Source organism: Egretta garzetta, unplaced genomic scaffold, assembly GCF_000687185.1.
Source record: "Egretta garzetta isolate BGI_Z169 unplaced genomic scaffold, ASM68718v1 scaffold188, whole genome shotgun sequence".
Lineage (NCBI taxonomy): Eukaryota > Metazoa > Chordata > Aves > Pelecaniformes > Ardeidae > Egretta > Egretta garzetta.
Genome location: NW_009260622.1, coordinates 1,128,363 through 1,128,796, shown reverse-complemented (window position 1 = coordinate 1,128,796; position 434 = coordinate 1,128,363). Strand labels below are relative to the sequence as shown.

General features: G+C 64.3%; 1 protein-coding gene across 1 annotated transcript in view; it reads left to right on the top strand.

Annotated features, from left to right (window-relative positions):
* Positions 1-364: 364 nt before the first annotated feature.
* The window catches only part of TFAP2C (transcription factor AP-2 gamma), an 8,392-nt gene continuing 8,322 nt past the window's right edge, over positions 365-434 (top strand). Inside the window, exon 1 of the mRNA XM_009645391.1 lies at positions 365-412. Coding sequence (XP_009643686.1) covers positions 365-412 — 48 coding nt within the window. The remainder of the gene's footprint in view (positions 413-434) is intronic.

The window sequence follows — 434 nt, the reverse complement described above, 5'->3', positions numbered from 1 at the left end:
GGCGCGGGGGGGGTGGGGGGTGCCCGGCTCTGCGCTGCCTCCCCACCCCTCCGCGGGCGCGGAAAGGAGTGGCTTGAGGCTGCGCGCTCCCTCCTGAGTGGCTGGCGGCCGCGGCTCCCAAGCCATCCCTGGGGAGGAGTTAGGATAATCCTATTGCCATTAAGGGCGTCTGGGCAGGGAAAAAAACCCGAGTGACCATTAGCGCGGAGGTTTAGTCCGTCATCTGCCTTCATGCCTGCCAACTGAGCTCCGTCCGGGGGGCAGCTCCTCTTCCCCAGCGCCGACGTGGATTTACCGCCCGTGGGGGGGGGCTGAGCTCTCATCTGTTTTCGGCACCACACACCTGGTTTGGACGCTGGACGCCATGTTGTGGAAACTAGCAGATAATGTCAAGTACGAAGAGGACTGCGAGGTGAGAAGCGCGGGGAGGGGTC